This window comes from Lissotriton vulgaris, chromosome 4_1, assembly GCF_964263255.1.
Source record: "Lissotriton vulgaris chromosome 4_1, aLisVul1.2, whole genome shotgun sequence".
Lineage (NCBI taxonomy): Eukaryota > Metazoa > Chordata > Amphibia > Caudata > Salamandridae > Lissotriton > Lissotriton vulgaris.
Window position 1 is genome coordinate 1,873,349,624 of NC_141691.1, and position 17,848 is coordinate 1,873,367,471.

Genomic DNA, 17,848 nt, shown 5'->3' on the forward strand with positions numbered 1-17,848 from the left:
TGGCGTGGCACAAATCCACACCGGGATCTCGAATGGTAAGGAAGTGTACCACAAATAAGTTATCTGATCTGTGGGCAGGCAATGCTTACTGTGTGCTGGTGGTTGTAGATGAGTGAGGGAGAGGGGGCGCACCAGGACTCGTTTTTCATCAGACTTTGATGCTGAGCGAAAAAAGGAAATGAAAATATTGACAAAAGGAGAAAGCAGAGATGAAAGAGATATGAAGATACAGGAAATACATGTGGTTGGAGAAAGAGGCATAAGGTAGAATGAAGACTAGACTGCCTTAGTATTTCCCACATCAATATTCAGCAGCACTGACGGTGTACTACAACGAAAAACATTGGCCCGCTGCGCGCACACAAGTATGTGTGCATATTTATATATGTAGCAAAATGAGCATTGGGCCTAGGTGTGTTTGGTATGCACAGTGCACATCTGCGCTGTGGGACCAAGAAATGTACAGGACAACGAAATGAGAGCAGTGGATTATGCATACTGTGCTAAATCCTATAGTAGTGAAATATCTCACAAGTGCCGTACTGTGATCCATAGCACAAGAATAACACAGTTCATATTGTTTGACAGCAGCCAATACAGGGTATTCACATCTGAATTGCGTGTGGCTCAGCGCAGAGTATTCCAATACTCCCTGTGAGAATAGGTATTTAATTTGTATATGTACGCATTGCAAGTATAGTTGTTATGGCTCAAATGTTTCCTGTTGATCGTATCACAATAGTGCAAGTGTGATTTATATTTTAAGAATGGTCCAGCAAACACAACACTCTGATCTACAGTAGCAGATTCGCACAGATGTATTATTCATATATGTCGCTTAAGAGTGGCCCAATTGAACAGCCTTTTGATGTTTAGTATGACAATCCCCTGTTCCTTTCAGTTCTTGGATGGAAGAGTAACGGTCGCGTGGTATCTGTACTTTTATTTTGAAATGTAAGTAGTGAGAAACCAAGCATCCTTGTAAAAGCTGCGTTATGACTGTCCTGCCCAGCAGGTGGCGCTCTGGTACTCTGCAACAAAACCGGGCCTGAGTCCATTACCAAATGCAGCCTATACCATTCCCTCTTCACATAGCCGCATCCTGTCCCCTACTCCAATAACAAACTAGCTAGCGTCACACTGCGTAAGCAGTGTGGGCGGAGCCCGAGATTTAATGTTTTGGCTATAGTGGGGCTTGAACCCGCCCCTCTTCTCCATTGGCTGGCTTCTTAATCAGAAGGCCAGCCATTGGAGGAGAGGGGCGTCCCTCTGTTCAAGCCCCGTTTTTTGTGATTCGGGAGCGTTTTTTTTGCAGTTTTTAAGCCGCGACGTCATCCGTCACTCAACTGCTAAAAACACGAAGCAGGCCATTTCATTAAAGCCTACAGAGACCAGCTCTGTTCCCTGCTTGTGATCGCTTTTATTGCCTCTGTTCCCTACTTGTGCTTGCTTTTCTTGCCTCTGTTCCCTGCTTGTGCTCTCTTTTCTTGCCTCTGTTCCCTGCTTGTGATCGTTTTTTCTTGCCTCTGTTCCCTGGGGCGTTACTGGGCAGAGATGGGCGTGTGGCTGACCTAGACAGAGGGAAGCAATGGGTGAGCTCTGGGAGTTGGTGGGGGCCTCGAATAACCCATTTGTAAATAATGAGACTCCCCGGGGTGAGGGTGTGTGTGTGTCTCTGTGGCTTTGTGTGTGGCACTGTCTGTTTGTGTCTCTGTGGCTTTGTGTGTGTGTGTATGGCTCTGGCTGTGTGGCTCTGTCTGTGTGCGTGTGTGTGGCTCTGTCTGTGTGTGTGTGGCTCTGTCTGTGTGTGTGTGGCTCTGTGTGTGTTTGGCTCTCTACTACTCTCTAATGCTCACCTATTCCAATTGTAAATGACAATTCCATTTATTTATGTTAGTAAAAAAACAAAAAATGAAAAAAAATCCAATTTTTATAATGCCAATAGCTCTAACTTTAACAAAGCCGAGACCATTGCATTGTAAATGCTTGTATTCTTTTGACACGTGGAGAGATCTCAGTTGATCACGCTGTTCTGTGTCCGCTTGTAACACTGATGTAGTGCCACGGGGGTAGTATTTAATAATGGTTATTTCTATTGTGCTTCATGCCGCTCAGTCTTCTCTTGGCGTTCAGAGGGGAGAGGGACAGATGCAACAGGTTCTGGGAGAGGCTGAAGGAACGCGAAGGTAAGATAGGGAAGGAGTCTTCATAATGGATTAGTCTTTATCAAAATGGTAACGTCTTTAAGGATGCAAAAATAGTGCATTTAGGGTAGCCCACAATGATGTCTGCCATGAAAGGCAGAAGAAGTTAGAAGATTTAGAAGAGGGCAAATAAAGTCAGATGGCAGGGGAAACAGCGACATTTAGAGTAATCTAAAAAAGAGTTTTGAAGTCTTGTTACTCTGTTCGAGCGGAATTAGACAGGCTACAGGGAGCCAAGAAACTGACCTCTCTCCATCTTTTAAGTCCACAGATGGACCTCTCATTTGGATTCTTTAGAGATATCTTTAGGACTACGGCAGAAGAGGCAGTGAAAGACAATCTGACCCTGCAGACTTGTGGGGGGACAGAGGCAGAAATGAATCTTTAGGGGCAGATGGCTTGGCAGGCACATTTGCATAGTGGGACATGGACTGTCTTTTCAGTGCTCAAGACCCACACCCTGTTCTTCCTGTCTGACCTCTTTGGTAATCCCTTATAGGTTCTTTATTTGACTAGGGCAGCATCTAGAAATCAGTGCACATAATACTGCCTGTTTCGCCCCAGGATACCTAGATCGGAACTGCAATGAGTACACAGGTCACAGGCCTCATGCCCAGCAGTATGATACGAAAACCTAGTTTTGCAACAGTGTAAAATACTTTTCATGAGCAGTCAGACGAGCCTTGGTACCCAACTTAATATGTAAATGATGATTTTGTATGTTTTCTTTTCAAAGCTTTGACTGTGAAATGCAGATATTGATGTGTATAGTGTTTCTTCTGGAGAAATGCATGTCTCATTCATGCAGAGTAGACCAGCTAGATCCTAGGCTCCCCTTTTCACACAGAGACACATTTTCCTATTGATAGAGCGTCTCTTCATCTCTTGAATGGAGGATGGTCAGGTAGACAGACACACAATGCTACAATGTTAGCAAGTGCTTGTTGGTTATGCACCCTGAGGAGTGTGAGAAGGACAAAATAGAAAGTGGGAATGGGCTTTATGGTTTCCATTCAAATAAGCACTTCATTGTCGTGGTGAACAGCTAGGAGGGTCCTGTGGTTCTTGTACAGGTCTGAGGAGGTAGCACTTCTAACAGAAGGTTGCTGGTATCTGTGAGGACAGCTTGTACATAATAATATAAATTTCTTTATTCAGCTTTGCACAAAGGAAAACCATAAATGCAACATTTGAAAATACAATTACATATTTGAACGAGTGAACATGTTATAAAATGTAGTAAAATTCATACAAAGACAGATTGATATATTTTAAAACAGAGTGTCAAATTATTTCATTTCATCATCTGGGGCTAGGTCCGGGATACGATTTACAGATTTTTCCTGTGCTTCATAACACATTTTAGGAAATTAAGGACAAGATAACAGACAAGTTCAGATTCTAGCGTTTGGAGACGTAGCGTTGCAGGACGACACTGTCTAAATCCCCAACGCCTTATTAGTGGTAGTAGCCAGATTTTCCTGTGTGGATGATGGAATTTACAGAACAGTATTGTGTGTATGTTGGACTGTATAGATTCCTCATCACAGGGACAAGGAGGGGAAATTAAGTCCCATCTGTTACTCTCAGGAAATGCTACTAATCTATAAAAAAAGATCCAATCTGAATCTTGTCATTAACATTCTCTCGTGTGTACTAGTCTGTAATGTTAGGTAGGGCTGGATAGAATGTGTACCCTGAATCAGATTCGCATGAAGGACCGAAGGTTTTGTCGACTCAGAAGTCAACCTCAAGGACTCTAAATGTCTGAGGGCCAGTTGTTTCAAGACTCCCTTAGGAAGGTCAATAATAGCTTCAGGTTGGGAATAGTACTTCTCGATGCCAAGATCTTTGAGGAAGTTTCTGATGTAGCGAAGCCACTTTACTTTTGAGGATTGATCAAGAGCCAATGTGTCTACCACGATTGCCTGTGTCAGCGCGTTTTTGTCTGAGGTCCAAATGCGCCGTCATAGCATCAATGATTGGATCTTTAGCAAATCCTCTAGGTAGCGGATTCCGAGTTCCAAATGGGATGCGTAAACTGAAGTGCATCTTGGAGTAGCTAAAAGGAATCTGAGGAAGGTGTTTTCTGCCACCTGAAGGGCGCTAACATCTACATGTCCCCAAACTCCCACTCCATACAAGGCAATAGCCTGACACTTGGCACTATAAATTTTTAATAGCTCCACTGGTGCCCTCCTCCCCAGTCTCTGGGAGAAGCTCATCAGGGCACCTATGGATCTTTTAAACAGGTGGCAACTTGCCTCTACTGCTGGCCTCCCAGTCAGCCTTTCGTCGATCATGATTCCTAAATATGGGTACTGGGAGGTTACCTCGAGTTTTTGGTTGTCGAGATAGATGTCCTTTACTCGTTTTTTCCCTCTACCTGCTATCATAACAAAAGTTTTTTTAACGTTCACGTGTAGGTCCAATCCACCCATGAAGACCGTATATCTATTCAGGGATTTCTGTAATTCTCGCGGAGTGCACGCCAGGATGACAGCATCATCTGCATAGAGCAGAGCGGGAATCAGGTGCTGTTTTACCCGTGGGAGATCCGGGCCCCCCCTCAACATCTCTAGCTCCAAGCCGTTAGTGTACAGTGAGAAGAGAAAGGGGGCCAGGACAAACCCCTGCCTGACTCCACGCTCTACTCCAAAAGACGCTGTCATCTCTCCATTTACGCCAAAGCGCACCCTCGCCGATGCTTTAGAATAGAGCTCCCTCAAAAAATCTAGGAGAGGGGGATCCACTCCCATTTGTCGTAAGACCGTCCAGAGTTTTGCGTGCGAGACGCAATCAAAAGCGGCGGACAGGTCTACATAGACCATATAAACCGTGTCCTTCTTTGCCTGGGTGTATTTGCCCAATATCAGGCTAGGATTAAGGGCCTGCTCTACCGTTCCACACCGCTCTCGAAATCCGAACTGGAGGTCGGAAATAATGCCTCCCTCCTGCGCCCATTGCTGGAGTCGCTCAAGTATTACTCTGCCGACAACCTTACCCAGAGAGTCCAGCAATGAGATGGGGCGGTAGCATTTCACGTCCTGACGGTCCCCTTTTTTAAAAATGGGGACCATGATGGAATTGGTCCAAGATTTTAACAGTCCCACATTTGCAACTGCTGTACACACTCTAGTAAGAATGGGGGCCCAGAGATCCAAATTGTGTTTAAAGAGATCCACTGGGACCCCGTCTGGGCCTGGAGCTTTCCCATTTTTACTTGTTTCCAGTGCCACTAATAGATCGGGAATGTCGAAGTGCAGGGGTATTGGATATTCGACTATTGGTTGTATGTTTTCTGTCCCACCTGCTGTTGCAGTATTTTTAAAGATTTTGGAGAAGTGGGACACCCATGTATCTTCGTCTATAGCCACTTCTATCTTGGGACTGTTGTTATCTGTTAAGTAGGGTGATCTGACGGTTCGCCAGAAAGCCTCGCTATTTTTGGAGACGGCACTCGTATGCAGGTCATCCCAAAGTTTCTGTTTCAATTCATGGATTCTTAGTTTGCGTTCCTTTCCATAATGCCGCCTAAGGAGTTGAATCTGCCCCAAGTCTCTGGGTGTTTTATGCAGGGCCAGCTTTAAGTTAGTTAGGGTCACGGTACAACTATGATTAAACCACCCTTTACTAATTGGGTTCGCGGTCCTTGGTTTCACAGTGAGAAGTCCCTTGATTTTCTCTAATATTTGAGTAAAATTGTTTAGGACTTCTTCATCAGTTTGTGATAGATCCAGACATTTGATTATATTTGGATATGCCGCATTTACCAGTTTTTTGTAATTTCAGTTGGATTTATTTTTCCCCATTTTAATGTATATCCATTTTGTTTGCCTAACTCTAATTTATTCTGGGCAAGAGTTTTCGCTATAGCTGTATTTCGGGGCTTGGAATCAGTCAAGTGAAGATCCATCCTCAGAGCTGAATGATCACTGAGTGTGTTAGCCATAACCTGAAAGGATCTAACTGTGTGTAGCAGACCAGACGACAGGAGGATGTAATCGACTGTCGTTTGATGTCCCCTACCCACATAAGTCGGTAGGTTTTCTTTTCAAAGCTTTGACTGTGAAATGCAGATATTGATGTGTATAGTGTTTCTTCTGGAGAAATGCATGTCTCATCCCATGCAGAGTGGACCAGCTACATCCTAGGCTCCCCTTTTCACACAGAGACACATTTTCCTATTGATAGAGCGTCTCTTCATCTCTTGAATGGAGGATGGTCAGGTAGACAGACACACAATGCTACAATGTTAGCAAGTGCTTGCTGGTTATGCACCCTGAGGAGTGTGAGAAGGACAAAATAGAACGTGGGAATGGGCTTTATGGTTTCCATTTAAATAAGCACTTCATTGTCGGGGTGAACAGCTAGGAGGGTCCTGTGGGTCTTGTACAGGTCTGAGGAGGTAACACTTCTAACAGAAGGTTGCTGGTATCTGTGAGGACAGCTTGTACATCCATGGCAGTGGTGGGAAGTGGAAGGCAGTTCAGAGCTTCGATTCTTAGGGCCAGCATAGATGCGCTGCTTCAGTGGAATGCAGGAGTGCTGCGGTGTTCCTAAAGCGTCTCATGTTCAGTCTGGTGCACCAGAGTGCTATTAACGTATTAAAGATGCGTTTAGATTATGAGCTGTAAAGGTTGGAAGAGTGTTCAAGTATTAGTTCTTTGCAAGGGTGTAACATAGTGTGAACTTGTGAAGTGCTATGCTTGTGGGACGGTAGGATGGCGGATTTTGAGGGTGCAAGGGCAGAGACATTGTGAAATAGCATTGCTTATTTGTTGAACACATTGAGGGAGGACAGGAGAGATGGAATACACGGTCCAAGAGTGAAGAAATGTGGGAAAACCAAAGAGGAAGAAAAGAAGCCCCATGAATACTGTAGCTTTCAATAGTATGCTAGTACATGTGTGTGTGGGGCTCGCTGTGTGTGTGTGGGGCTCGCTGTGTGTGTGTGGGGCTCGCTGTGTGTGTGTGTGTGTGTGTGGGGCTCGCTGTGTGTGTGTGTGTGTGTGTGGGGGGCTCGCTGTGGGTGTGTGTGTGGGGGGGGCTCGCTGTGTGTGTGTATGTGGGGCTCGCTGTGTGTGTGTATGTGGGGGTCGCTGTGTGTGTGTGGGGCTCGCTGTGAGTGTGTGTGTGGGGCTCGCTGTGTGTGTGGGGCTTGCTGTGTGTGTGTGGTGCTGGCTGTGTGTGTGTGGGGCTCGCTGTGTGTGTGTGTGTAGGGCTCGCTGTGTGTGTGTATGTGGGGCTCGCTGTGTGTGTATATGTGGGGCTCACTGTGTGTGTGTGGGGCTCGCTGTGAGTGTGTGTGTGGGGCTCGCTGTATGTGTGTGTGTCTTCGGCTCGCTGTGTGTGTGTGGCTCTGTGTCCGCGAATACTCTCTACTACTCTCTAATGCTCACCTATTGCCATTGTAAATGACAATACCATTTATTTATGTTTTATAAATGCTTGTTTTCTTGTTTTACTTAGGTAAACATTGGCTATTTTTCTAAACTGGTTTGGAGTACCTTTATGATGGTTTCAATGTGTGACTGTGTGTACAAATAATTTTCATATTACCCCTGAGATAAGCCTGACTGCTCGTGCTAAGCTATCAAGGGGGTGAGAAGGAGTTATCTTAGCGGTGCTACTCCCTTACGCAGTATTTGCCATGCTAGCTCGCTGCAATGTCTGGCACAGACTACTACTAGTTAAAGGTTAATATAAAATACCTCCGAAAAGATAGCGAATGTATAAACTGCAGTCTCAATTTCAGTCTTTCTTCATCTGTGAACCACAAAAGGCTCTGGTAAAGTCAAGTGTCACTGCTATGGCAAATGACTGCAATATTTACCCACAAACAATAAATAAAGGTGCTGTGTAACCCTAGGGGTCACTTCTCACCACCCTTTAGGGAAGTCATGGAGCCACACACCTCCTGCTCTGCTCTTACCACTTGAGGCTTCTGGAGAAGGTAAACTCCTAACCATCCATGCTGGCAAATGAATAGGGGAGAACACTGAACAAGTCAAAAATAAATGCTTCATCCCTCTTCAAACACAATGTTTGCATACCTCCGGCCACATTGGGTGACATAGTTGTAAATCTCTCTCCAGCTCCTGCTGTCGCCAATCCTTCCATAACTTGAACTTTTTCCTCGATAGATGGATTTCTCTGAATTCCTCCACTAGTTGGTATATTGTGAGCCCCAAGGCTATCACTATCACTATGATTCTCCAGGCATCCTAGAGCGAGAAACAATCAAAAGAAAATCAACGCCAGCTCAGCATGAATTCCGCAGAAGGTTGATTCATTAGAAGACAAGTGATGCTCCAAACTTTTCTGATCTACCCAATGCATCATGCATTTTAACAGTTTCAAAGGGTTATGTGTATTTCTAGTTCTAAGATGTAATTGATTCTGTTGAGTTTTGCGTTGTGGGGTTTTTAATAACACAGCGACCTTTGCGATTATTCTGTGCATTGTTTTGCCTTCACCGCTGTGGTTTGCCTTTCTACTTTCGCCCAGGCATGACATGGAGGAAACTGCACACTCTGAACTCAGGAGTGAACAAGATGTTCGCTCTTCAAGTAATACCAACTGAGTTTAATACAGGTCAGGTGCAAATAGCATTGACCAGATTTGACACTTATCTCACGCCTCAGCATGAGGATCGTATTGCATTGTAATAGAAATCAGTAATACTGGCTGGAATACTCATGTTAATGAAAATCTTACACCTACTGTCTCCCTCTGCAAAAAGAAACAGTGATTCAGTCTCTTATTACACCAAGACTTGACTATGGTAATGTGCTATACCTGGGCCTGCTGGAATATCTCCTAGAGAGAGTGCAGGTGATGCAGAACGTGGCAGTCCCCCTCCTTTTGAACCTGCCTCTGAGAGTGCATATATCTACGCATATGCGAGCTCTGCACTGGCTTCCAATTAGCAAAAGAATTGTGTTCAAGGTGCTGGTGTTGACACATGGGACCCCATATCAATCTGGGGTTATGTACCTCTGGCCCTGCTCGCAGGCAGGTCGCTCCCCATGCCACCACACGACCGCCAGCTGCCTCGTACCTGCTCCCTACCGCACGCCTGTTTTACCGCCGTTTCCCGCTCTTTCCCGCCACTGCGTCCCTGCGGCCCTGCCCTCCTGCTCCCCATTGGCCACCCCGCTCCCGCCTCCCAGCTGCTCCTCCCTCCTATCCCCCTCTTATGGAGGCCGCACAGCACCTGGGCCGCTGGCGCGCCGCTGGCGCACCAAAGGCAAGCCCGTCTGCACCCGTCTGCTCCTGGACCGCGCCCAGCGCCAGAACCCCTGGACCCTTCGAACGCCACAACACCAGACTCTGCTACGACACCAGCACCCTCTACGCACTCAACGCCGGCCGAAACCACACCTGCTTCCAAGCCACCCCGAAACTGACTCACGGACCTTTCTCCTGCCACACCTGCAGCTTCGCCTGCGACAGAGCCACCAAACCTCAAAGGACTGGACCCAACCACCTCTGCTGTATACTCCTCAACACCCGCTCTGCACGCAAACACGCCGTCGAGCTCTGGGATCTGCTCAACACCACCGCCCCAGACGTGGCCTTCCTGACCGAGACCTGGTGGAATGACTCCTCGGCGCCCGACATCGCCATAGTGGCTCCAAGATAACTCGCACGGATCGCGCCAACGGAATTGGGGGAGGAATAGCTATCGTCCACAAGTCCACCCTCAAGGTCGTCACACATGCAGACGACACCCTCAACACCGTCGAACACCTGCACTTCTGGATTCACACCGACCCCAACACCACCCTCAGAGGAACACTCATCTACAGACCCCCCGGACCTCGAGCTCAATTCAGCGACTCCATCGCCAACCTCGCCAGCACCCACGCACTCGCCTCCCCGGACAACATCCTCCTCGAGGACCTGAATTTCCACCTTGAGAACAACAACGATGCCAACTCCGCCACCCAGATTGACAACCTTGCCAACCTCGGCCAACTCGTCACCGCACCCACCCACACCGCTGGCCACACGCTGGACCCCGTCTTCTCCACAGGCACCCACGTCACCTTAGACCACACCACCGAACTCCACCGGACCAACCACCGCTGCATCCATTTCACCTTCAATAAACCAACCACGCACCACCGCACCCAACAGCTACCTCGCCGCTGCTGGAGCAAAGTCACCGAAAACCAGCTGATCACCACCCTCGCCCAAAACCCACCCACCGACCCCACCAACCCAGACACGGCAGCCCGCAACCTCAGACAGTGGATCGACGACTGTGCCAACACCCTCGCCCCACTCAAGAAACCCTCCAAAAACCACGCCAGCAAGAGAGCCACCTGGTTCACTGATAAGCTTCAGACCTCCAAACGCGCATGCCGGAAACTGGAGAAGATATGGCTCCATGAACGCACTCCGGACAACCACGCAGCCCACAAGGATGCCACCCGCAGACATCACCACCTCATCAGATTAGACAAGAGATCCTCCTTCAAAGACCGCCTGGATAACAACGCACACGACAGCAAAGAGCTTTTCAGCATCGTAAAGGAACTCTCCAACCCCAGCGCCAACGAAATACCGCCCTCGCAAGAACTGTGCAAAACACTGGCCATCTTCTTCCACCGCAAGATCGCTGACATCCATGACAGCTTCAACACCATGACCGCCCCGACTACGCCAGACCCCACCTCCCCTGTGAACACCACCAGCGCCAACCACCTGACCGCCTGGTCCAATGTCAACGACGACGAGACACGCAAGGCCATGAACTCCATCCACTCAGGATCTCCGTCAGACCAGTGCCCACACCACGTATTCAACAAAGCAGACGCTGCCATCGCACCCCAACTACGGAAGGTCATCAACATCTCCTTCGAAACAGCTTCATTCTCGTAAAACTGGAAACACGCCGAAATTACCGCCCTCCTCAATAAGTCCAAGGTGGACCCCAAGGACCTCAAGAACTTCCCTGCTCCCGTTCCGGGTGAAGGTCATCGAGAAAATCGTCAACATGCAACTGGCCCGCCACCTGGAAGACAACAACATCTTGGACGTGTCCCAGTCCAGGTTCAGACGAAACCACAGCACTGAGACAGCCCTCATCGCCGCCACAGACGACATCAGGCACCAACTAGACAATGGCGAAACATCAGCCCTCATCCTCCTGGACCTGTCTGCCGCCTTCAACACGGTCTGCCATCGCACTCTAAAGACACGCCTCCTAGAAGCCGGAATCCAAGAGAAGGCCCTTGACTGGACCTCGTCCTTCCTCTCCGGCAGAACCCAGAGCGTCCGCCTCCCGCCCTTCCGATTCGAGGCCACCGACATCATCTGCGGCGTCACCCAGGGCTCATCCCTCAGCCCAACGCTGTTCGACATCTACATGGCCCCCCTCGCACAAGTGGCCCACCAACAAGACCTCAATATTATCTCCTACGCTGACAACACCCAGCTCATCCTCTCCCTCACCAAGGACCCGCACACCGCCAACGCCAACCTCCACGAGGGAATGAAGGCCGTTGCCGACTGGATGAGGAACAGCCGACTGAAGCTGAACTCGGACAAGACGGAGGTACTCATCCTCGGACCCACCCCCTCAGCCTGGGACGACTCCTGGTGGCCGACCACACTGGAAACAGCACCGTCACCCACCGACCATGCACGCAACCTAGGATTCATCCTCGACTCCTCCCTCTCCATGCCTAAACAGGTCAACGACGTCTCCTCCTCCTGCTCTAATACCCTCTGCATGCTCCGCAGGTCCTCCTCCTGCTACAACACCCTCCGCATGCTTCGCAGGATCTACAAGTGGATCCCGGCCGAGGTCCTCGTCAGCAGCAGACTGGACTATGGAAACGCACTCTACCCAGGAATCCCAGCCAAACACCTACGACGACTACAACGCATCCAAAACGCCTCCGCCCGACTGATTGTCAACGTCCCCTGCCGCAGCTACATCACCCCCCACCTGAGAAACCTACACTGGCTCCCCGTCAACAAGAGGATCACCTTCAAGCTCCTCATCCACTCACACAAAGCACTCCACAACGCTGGACCAGCCTACCTGAACAGCAGACTCAGCTTCTACATCCCCACCCGCAAGCTCCGCTCCGCCAGCCTCGCCCTCGCCGCTGTTCCCCGCATCCAACGAACAACCTCCGGCGGCAGATCCTTCTCCTACCTCGCCGCCAAGACCTGGAACACCCTCCCTACCCACCTACGACAGACCCAAGACCAACTCGCCTTCAGAAGACTCCTCAAGACCTGGCTCTTCGAGCAGTAGCGGCACCCCCTCCCCTCAGCGCCTTGAGACCCTTACGGGTAAGTAGCACGCTTTACAAGTACTCTGATTGATTGATTGATTGATTGATTGATTCAGCTTCCACTCTCCTCCCTGAAGTCTGAGATCTGTGAATCATTTATTGGCTGTGATTCTTGGAATATGGAAGACTAGAACGGCAGGCAGATCTGCGGCTTTTCTGGGTGCCGCTACTTGGAACAAGCTCCCGTTTGATTTGTATGTCATCTCCAATCAATCAGCCTTTAAAAAAGGCTGAGAACGTGGTTTTTTAATCAGGTTTGAATGACGATCATCTAACTACTGACCTCAGGCTACTGCGCCAGGACACTGTTGAGTAGCTGTGCGCATTATAAGTCTATTTTCATTCATTCATTCATTCATTCATTTATTCAATGCCATGCACTAACAACCTCGGTTTCTGTTTGGCACAATGTTTAAGGTAAATATTCATATCACAGTGAAGGGAGAATGTGTCTCATGGTTATATACAAAAATATAGATTCATATTTTATTAAAGTTACTAAATACTAGATCCTGCATTTGTTTGTGGTCTGGCTATAGACAGCTTTACATGTATGTTGCAGACAGCCTTGTAATAAGCACTTACACAGACTAGGCTTTGGGTTTCCTCCCTGCTCATAACTGGATGTTATCTTAGTCTATATCAGTCCCATGATACAGATTTGATGGTTTTCCTCCCTATTCCTTCGTTTGTCCCAGCCATGGAGAATTTATGTTATGTCGGCGTGCAACTCTTTCTCCCATTTACTTGCCCAGTGAGCACCAAAGGCTCCAACCAGGAGAGATGTAGCCTCTGTAGCCTCTGTATAGGTTTTGGTACTCACTTGACTGGACCTGACTTTCTGTTGAAGATTTTACACATTATACTAAAGCTGTAACATTCTCCATAAGAAAGATAGACAGCGGCTAAAGTTTAAAAGTTTACTTAAAGAATGTAAAGCAGAAATACATAAACTGGACCATCCATAATTTAGATTAATAGTACATAAATCATAAGTACAAATAACCCAGTAAATTTCAATAGAAAATCAAGCCTAGATTCCCCTTCTAAAGTGGGGGAAAAGAGGGCTCTGAACAATGATGAAAAAGCAGATCCTTTGGTAGAACGTTAAAAAAAAATTGTAGACATTCGCTACACAAGTATATGATTACCAGTATGTGCACCAATTAGGAACACGCGAGAAGAAACCATTTACTACAGATTACATTTGGGGATTCTCTCATAATACTATCACATTAGATTCTGTCATTCTCTGGATTTGTTCAGGTAAAATATGTTGAAACAAAGTAAGTAAAACGGCCTGGAACAGCCAGTTTGTTCTTGGTTAAGTACATCACGTTCAGTGTGACTGGGAAAGCTTCGGTCTTTCAAAGTGAAAGCTCATGGGGGCATATTACCAACAAGTAGCGATATTTATCGCTAAATAGGTATTACCAACAAGTAGCGATATTTATCGCTAAATAGGTATTACCAACAAGTAGCGATATTTATCGCTAAATAGGCTTAGCGACGATTTTTTGATCCCTGCCTATCGCTGCCTATCGCTGGATATGTTAGCGGAGAAAACATGCATTTAGCAACGTTTTTCTCCATTGTGCTAAAATATCCAGCGATAGCGGCGAAGTATCGCTGAGAATACTGCGATATTCACACATTAGCGACAAAATGCTCTTAGCCATGTTATCCATCTCCCATTGGATAACATGGCTAAGAACTGGTCTGGGCAGGTGTTAATATTTGGAGATATTCGCGCTTATCGTGAATATTTCCAACGCTATGCCTGGCTTGCTAATAGGCGATAGCGGCGTTAGCGACTGCTTTAGGTCGCTAACTGGTTGGGTACGCTCACTTTGCATGTAATTAGCGATAAATATCGCTGACATGCAAAGCGGGCCCCAAACCGCTCGCTATCGCCTACAAGCTGTCGCTAACATCAGGTACCGACAGCTTGCTAATAGGGCGATAGAATTATCGCCGCCTAGCGGCCGAAAACGGCCACTAAGTCGGTGATAATTGCCTATCGCCCCCCCTTGGTAATATGCCCCAAGATTCTCTGTAACATCATGGAAAACAACAACAGATGTGATCCTGTGATGTATTAAAATGTTACATTCAAAATGGAAGAAAGCATAACATTTGCTTATGTTAGCGTTCGCTTGATTTCTAATACGTTAAACATTGCATTTAAAAAAACGAATTCAACAACACCTACTTCGGATGATTTCTAAATCATCACATCTACATCTTTTACAACACTGCTTTCATCAGCTTCAGATTCTTTTCTTTGAAGCCTTCCAAATCCTTCATGGTATCATAGAGTCCGAGCTGCATTTCCTCAACTTTTCCATCAATTCTCTTTCTTTTTCTTCCGCTCCCTACTGACAGTTTCTTTGTTTTATCAGGGCATCTTCACAAGAACGATCTGGAGACGGTTGAAGGGGACATCCAACATCATGTTCACTACCAGGCCAGGATGGAATGTTAATTCCACGTACAGAATTGGAGAAATTGAAAACCGGAGTTCCCGCCAAATCCGCCAATTGGCGTTTCCCAGCTTAATTTCGGGTCTCTGGGAGGACTTCTTACTCGATCTTCTTACGCAGGCGGTTGCGGTCAGACAGTAGTTTCTTGAGTAGATTTTCTACTTGACAGACAGGGAGCAAAATCAATTCTAAAATTGTTGTTTGAGTAGGTATTCTACCCAAACAGACCGTTTAGGTACTTTTTTTAGCGTAAAACACACTAAGAAATGTCTTTTAACAAGAAGGAACTGCCACGATGACTCCAACTGTCCAGAAGGCTCCTCCTGCTGCATGGTCAATCCCCTGGTCACTTTTCATTTGGATTACGAAGGAGAGTATCACTCTCTTTGTCTGCAAAATGCTGTGTATACCATTGGATTTTAATGTTTGTTTTGTGAGAAGCAGTCGCGGCTCGGCGAGGTCACGCAGAGGTTATCCCGCGGAGATTACCGCAAGGTTGGGGGTAAAATAAAAATAAAACTTACCTGACCGGGTCCTGTGCCGCCTCTGCTCCTGGCCAGGTCTGCTTTTTCCTGCTCCTGAACAGGAACAGACATGCTCACTCCCCTCCTGTAAGCTAATCACAACGCTGCACTGGCAGCATTGTGGTTGGTGCAGAGTCCTGGACAGCACCCAGCCGGGCACCTGTAGGGAGGCCATTTTCTCTATGTAGGCTGCATGCAGCCCACATAGAGAAAATGTAGAGTGCGCATGACTGCTTTGGTCGGCCCCAGGGCTGACCAAACAGTCAGGGTACTCAGAGTAGTGTAAGCCACTCCTCCCCTTCCTGAATCCCCCCCACCAGCCCGCCCCCAACCAGGCATATCCTCCTGCCCGTCCCCAATCAGGCATACCCCTGCCTTCTGCTTTCTCGCAGAGCAAGAAGAAGAAAATAAATGGTATTTAAAATGCCATTTTATTTTCTGCTTCTCGCACTGCAAGAAAGCAGTGGGGCGGCGCTTCTCTGCCCTAATGGAGGAGCCGCCCCTGGTGAGAAGTCAAGTAAGGTAAATAACTTTTAGATACGTTTGTTGTTTGATGGAGGGCATGCACTAGCATTTTTTTGTCCTTTTTTGTTTTTTCTTCAATTTTTACATTTGATTGTGGGTAGCCAGGAATTGCAGTAGGGGCCTATTCTGTATTCATGTTTTTAGATTGTTCTAAGGGTAAACATTCACAATTGTAGGCAGACTGTGGACCTGGTTTTAAAGTACATTTTCTCCATTTTCTTGTTTTTAGAATTTGACACTATTCTGCTTGTTTTACTGCCTGGGCCTAGTCTGCCAGACAGCACTAGGTATTGGGTACATTGTGAAAAACTATTTCTGAGCTATAGGTTTTTTTGAACATCTATTGATTTAGATATGGCCTTGGATTAATTGCTATTTTCTTTGTATTTTGCACGTTTTGAAAAATTTTTAAAAGTGTATTTTGGTAGGGTCATTTTTTTGATGCTTTGGATGTTTGTGACTAGGGGATTTTTAAATTGACAACTTCATTTAGGCATTACTGTATGGTTGCGTTTTCTTCTTGGTTTACCATGTCTCGTTTCATTTCTGGCCAAGTAGCCATTCTTATATGGCCATTGTTTGTGTTTGCCATAGGGAACAATGTTGTCTTTGTTATAGGCCTACTTTGTTCTATATGCCATGTGGCAGGGTGGCCATTTTGTGTAGCCAGTGTGCTTTGCCATAGACCTCCATGTGTTCTTTATTGTCTATGCCTTCTTGCTTGTTGTTGAGAACATGTGGCCAACGGATATTTTGACTAATAGGCATGCTTTTGCCATAGGCCTCTATCATGTGCTCTTTGTTGTCCATGCCTTCGGCTTTGGTGGCCCTGTGGCAGGGCAGCCATTTTGTGTAGCCAGTGTGCCCTCGTCATAGGGCTGCATGGGTTCTTTTTGTCCAATCCTTCCCCCTTGGTCTCCATTGGGCAGGGCCACCATTTTCTGTAGCCAGTGTGTTTTGGCCATAGGCCTCCATTTGTTCTTTGTTGGCCATGCTTTCCTGCTTGTTGTTATGAACATGTGGCTGGTGTCCATTTTGCAAAGCCAGTGTGTTAAACACTTTTCTTACACTTTAAAGCCAGTTTCTAGGACATTTAATAGAAGAGACCTATGGCTTTTTGTTACTAATGTGCTTGAGGATGGTAGAAGTATAGTGTTTTGTAAGCATTTCTCCCATTTCCCATTTTCCTTGCCTCCCATATGATTTCTCATAGTCTCTAGGGAGACACCAGCAATTATTTTTATCAATCATTTGAAGTTTTCCTGCTCCCCCTCTGCTTGCAGGTGGGGTCTCATAGGCACATAACAGCAATCATTTTGATATAATTATTCATTTCCCCCCTGCAGCTGCTGCTTGCCATAGGTGCCTCACAGCAGCTATAGAAGCATACCATCGATATAGTTTTTTTAAAGAATTATTCGTTTTTGCCCGGCAGCCCCTGTCTGCCATAGCTGTCTCATAGGCCATAGGCGCAGACCAGCAATAATTATTCTTTAGGAATTATTCAATTTTCCACTGCACCCCCTGTGTGCCATGGGTGTCTCACAGGCTTTAGGCGCACACAAGCAATCATTCTTTTTAAGAATGTTTCCATTTCCCCCCTCTCCACCTGACTGCCACAGGTGTCTCATAATAGGCAAGAGTGCACCGCATGCCATCAATAATTTTTTAAGCATTATTACATTTTTTCCGGCACCCAATGCCTACCATAGGTGACTATATACGCACATCAGCAATATATTTTATTTAAGAATTATTAAATTTTCACTTGCACCCCCTGCCTACCATTGGTG

At 46.8% G+C, this 17,848-nt stretch overlaps 1 protein-coding gene across 1 annotated transcript in view; it reads right to left on the minus strand.

The window, feature by feature from the left end:
• LOC147724659 (uncharacterized) overlaps window positions 1-17,848 on the minus strand; it is a 1,014,146-nt gene that overhangs the window by 521,603 nt on the left and 474,695 nt on the right. Inside the window, exon 13 of the mRNA XM_086918077.1 lies at window positions 8,261-8,431. Coding sequence (XP_086774203.1) covers window positions 8,261-8,431 — 171 coding nt within the window. The remainder of the gene's footprint in view (window positions 1-8,260; window positions 8,432-17,848) is intronic.